General features: G+C 39.5%; 1 protein-coding gene across 1 annotated transcript in view; it reads right to left on the minus strand.

The window, feature by feature from the left end:
- Positions 1-3,462, minus strand: part of CEP135 (centrosomal protein 135) — a 68,401-nt gene that overhangs the window by 41,552 nt on the left and 23,387 nt on the right. Inside the window, exons 8-9 of the mRNA XM_007450260.1 lie at positions 2,910-2,975; positions 1,655-1,793 (exon numbers count right to left, since the gene is read on the minus strand). Coding sequence (XP_007450322.1) covers positions 1,655-1,793; positions 2,910-2,975 — 205 coding nt within the window. The remainder of the gene's footprint in view (positions 1-1,654; positions 1,794-2,909; positions 2,976-3,462) is intronic.

The following is a 3,462-nucleotide window of genomic DNA, read 5'->3' on the forward strand; positions in this document are numbered from 1 at the left end:
GTGGCTGGATAGGAATGGGTACAATTTTTGCTTTTAGAATGGGAGAAGGGTAAGCATGTTTGAATACTAATGGGAAAAAACAGTACAAAGGGTAAAGTTAGGAAAGGAGATAATTAATATGAAAGCGTTTTAAAATTAAAGAGAATGGGATCTAGAGAACAGATGGAGGCAGTGGTCTTTCATAAGAGGTACAAGTAACAGGAGGAAAGATAAAGATGGACAGGTTCAAGATCTGGGGACAGGAAACTGACGGAATGCCTGACGGCTTCCATTTTCTTAGGGGAAACCAAAGGTTAAGATCATCCTCTTAGAATGGGTTTACTGAGAATGAAAAACACTTGAAAATGTTCCCTGCAGAGACTGGGCAACTAAGCAGTAAGAAGTATAGTGTAAGATTTCCATACATCACTGAGGGGTGGGTGCTGTGCTTTGGGACCATACAAGTTACGGTGCCGTCGATACTGTCGGGTGCACACGCAAGGACTGCTTAGTTGCTCGCGTGTGAGTGCTTTGGTTGATCCATGGCTAGGTTTTGGGCAGGGAGATGTATTCAAAACACAAAGGAACGAGGGAGTTTCAGGTAACTGAAAAATTACACTGAAATGGCAGGTTAGAGCTAGCATGAAAGGAAGTAAATTGCAAACTTTTACATGTAGGTCTAAGCACTTTAACAATATATTAACCCATTTAATCCTCACAACAACCTTTTGGTTTTAGGTGCCATCATTAACCACACAGATATGGAAACTGAAGCAATGCTAAGGAACATGCTCAAGTCATACAGCTGGTAAGGAGAGAAGGTTAAACAGATTATCCACATGAATGCTGAAGAGCCTAGGATATAGCTTCTTCTTAAAATAGCACACTGGCTTTCTTTCACTACATGGAGTTTGATGGCACCAGGCTTCCACATTTGCCATCCCCTCTGCCTGGAAAATTGCCCCAGATCTTCATATGGCTGGTGTCCTGTCACTAAGCCCTTGGATCAGTTGATCTCTAGCATACCCTCCCACTGTATTTGAAAACCCTTATCACCTAAAACTAACTTCTTCACTTATGTGCTACTAGTTTGTCTCCCTAACTAGATTAAAGCCACCACAAGAGCAGGAGCCTTTGTGTATCTTGTTTACCATTATGTACCCTGGCACCAAAACTGGTTCATAAACACTTGTCAAATGAATGAATGAACAAATGAATGAATTCTTACAAGTTCCTTAAACCAACTCATTTAGGATGGGGTACCTGGCAGAAAGCCTATTTCAAGTGTGTGTGTGTGTGTGTATACTTTAAGGTGATAAAACTGCATTTACTTAAAAAGATTCTATACTTCAATTTTCCACTATTTCAGAATGGTCTTCCACGTAGTCTTAATTAATTCTATTACTGCATGCCTCAAAGAAGGATATATGTTCATTGAAAAATATTCAAACGGGGTTCCCTGTACCAACTAGTCAGAATGTAAAAGGCCCCTGTAAGGTCCTGGAGACAGAGAGGTTTTCTACTGTATCTCAGTGCCTACTCTGGTTTCTGATACACAGCAAGCACTCAACAAATATTTATTAAATAAATGAATGAAAGATCATCTACTACTAAAAATAATACATTAAGAAGACATCACAATCACTTTTTAAGTTATCAACATTTTATATTTTACCTGTAACTGCGAAACTTTCAATTTTTTTGTTAAGTCTTTGCTTTTCTTGTTCAAGCTGATGAACAACAGTTTCCAGATCTGATTTTATAAGGAGTTCATCACTCAGCCTCTCCTTTTCTTTATGACATAAGTTTAATTCCTGAAAATTTTAACACTATAATTAAGATTTCTAGCACTTTATAAATAGTGTAACTTGCTACCTATTATATATGATATTAAAGAATTATAAAAATATAAATGAAACTAAATATATACAATGGAATATTACTTAGCCATAAAAAGGAGTAATGATACATGCTATGACATGCTTGAACCTTGAAAACATTGTGCTAAGTGAAAGCCAAACACAAAAGGTCACATATTATATAATTCCATTTATACAGAGTATCCAGAATAGGCAAATCTACAGAAACAGAAAGCAGACCAGTGGTTGCCAGAGGCTGAGCAGAGGAAAATGAGGGGTGACTGTTAATGGATATGAAGTTTTTTCCTGGAGTGATAAAATGTTCTGGAATTAGATATTAATGAAAAAAACCACTGCACCTCCTATCTTCCTCCTCACTCTTTTGCCCACGCCAGCCTTGCCAAAGGCAAGTTAAAGACTGACCAGACAGCCCCTCAGGGAGTGGATACAAAACTGTGGGAGCAGAGTAGCAATGAGACCCCCGAGAGATGAAGATCATTTTAATACCTTAAATTATTTCCCACATTTTCTAAGAAACCAGTTCATTCATTTGAATCTCTGATGCCTTTGTCTTACTCTGCTTACACTTTAGATGGCTTTCTACTATCCACTAGAATAAAATCCAAACAGCCTGCCATGGTTTAGAATGTCTTCCATAATTTGGACAAACTATGGCTGTACTACTTTGTGCCTATACCAAAACTGCTAAATTGTTCACTTAAAAGAGTGAATATGATGATAGGTTAATTATATCTTAGTAAAAAAAATGTAAAATAAAACATAAAAATTTTCTTGATGAAAATGCTGGCAATTCAATATAACAGCAGTCCCCAACCTTTTTGGCACCAGGGACCAGTTTCATGGAAGACCATTTTTCCACGGATGTGGGTGGGGATGGCTCAGGCGGTAATGCGCGTGATGGGGAGCGGCAGATGAAGCTCTGCTCGCCCGCCGCTCACCTCCTGCTGTGCGGCCCGGTTCCTAACAGGCCACGGACCGATACCAGGCTACGGACCGATACCAGTCCACGGCCTGAGGATTGGGGACCCCTGCAATATAACACCTACTTACCAGTTGAAGTTTTCCCATTGTTTCTTCAAGATTCTGCATTTCAGACAGCTTTTTTTTAATCTCTTTCTAGGAATAAAAAGCCTATTAGGTAAATACCTATAAGTCAAGAATACTTATCACTAAGTCACAGTGCAAATAAAACCAAGCCATTTTTCGAGCAGTTCATGTTCCCTCTCACCAGTGAGATCTGAGGCATTAGCCAGCCCTAAGCCTCAGTTTCAATGAGGAGGAGGCAAAGTTTAGGTTTCTCTTTAATTTCTTGGTATCCTGAATGCTTACAGGGACCTATCTGTAACATGTGAAACGAGAGGGCTACTTGAACATCTTTTTCTATCTGTATACTTGTAGGACTTTTCTTGACCCTTGATTTTTAGGATTCATCTTGTGGCCCTGTCATTTCCTGACTTTCCTATCTTATTTGCTTTCTCACCACCTGCTACTACCAACCTGGATCCTCTATACTGCAACTGAGAGTGCTGAATGCCAAGATTAAAATATTATAACCTAGGGGCTTCCCTGGTGGCGCAGTGGTTGGGAGTCCGCCTGCCAATGC

The sequence above is a fragment of the Lipotes vexillifer genome, unplaced genomic scaffold (genome assembly GCF_000442215.2).
Source record: "Lipotes vexillifer unplaced genomic scaffold, Lipotes_vexillifer_v1.1 scaffold1288, whole genome shotgun sequence".
NCBI lineage: Eukaryota > Metazoa > Chordata > Mammalia > Artiodactyla > Lipotidae > Lipotes > Lipotes vexillifer.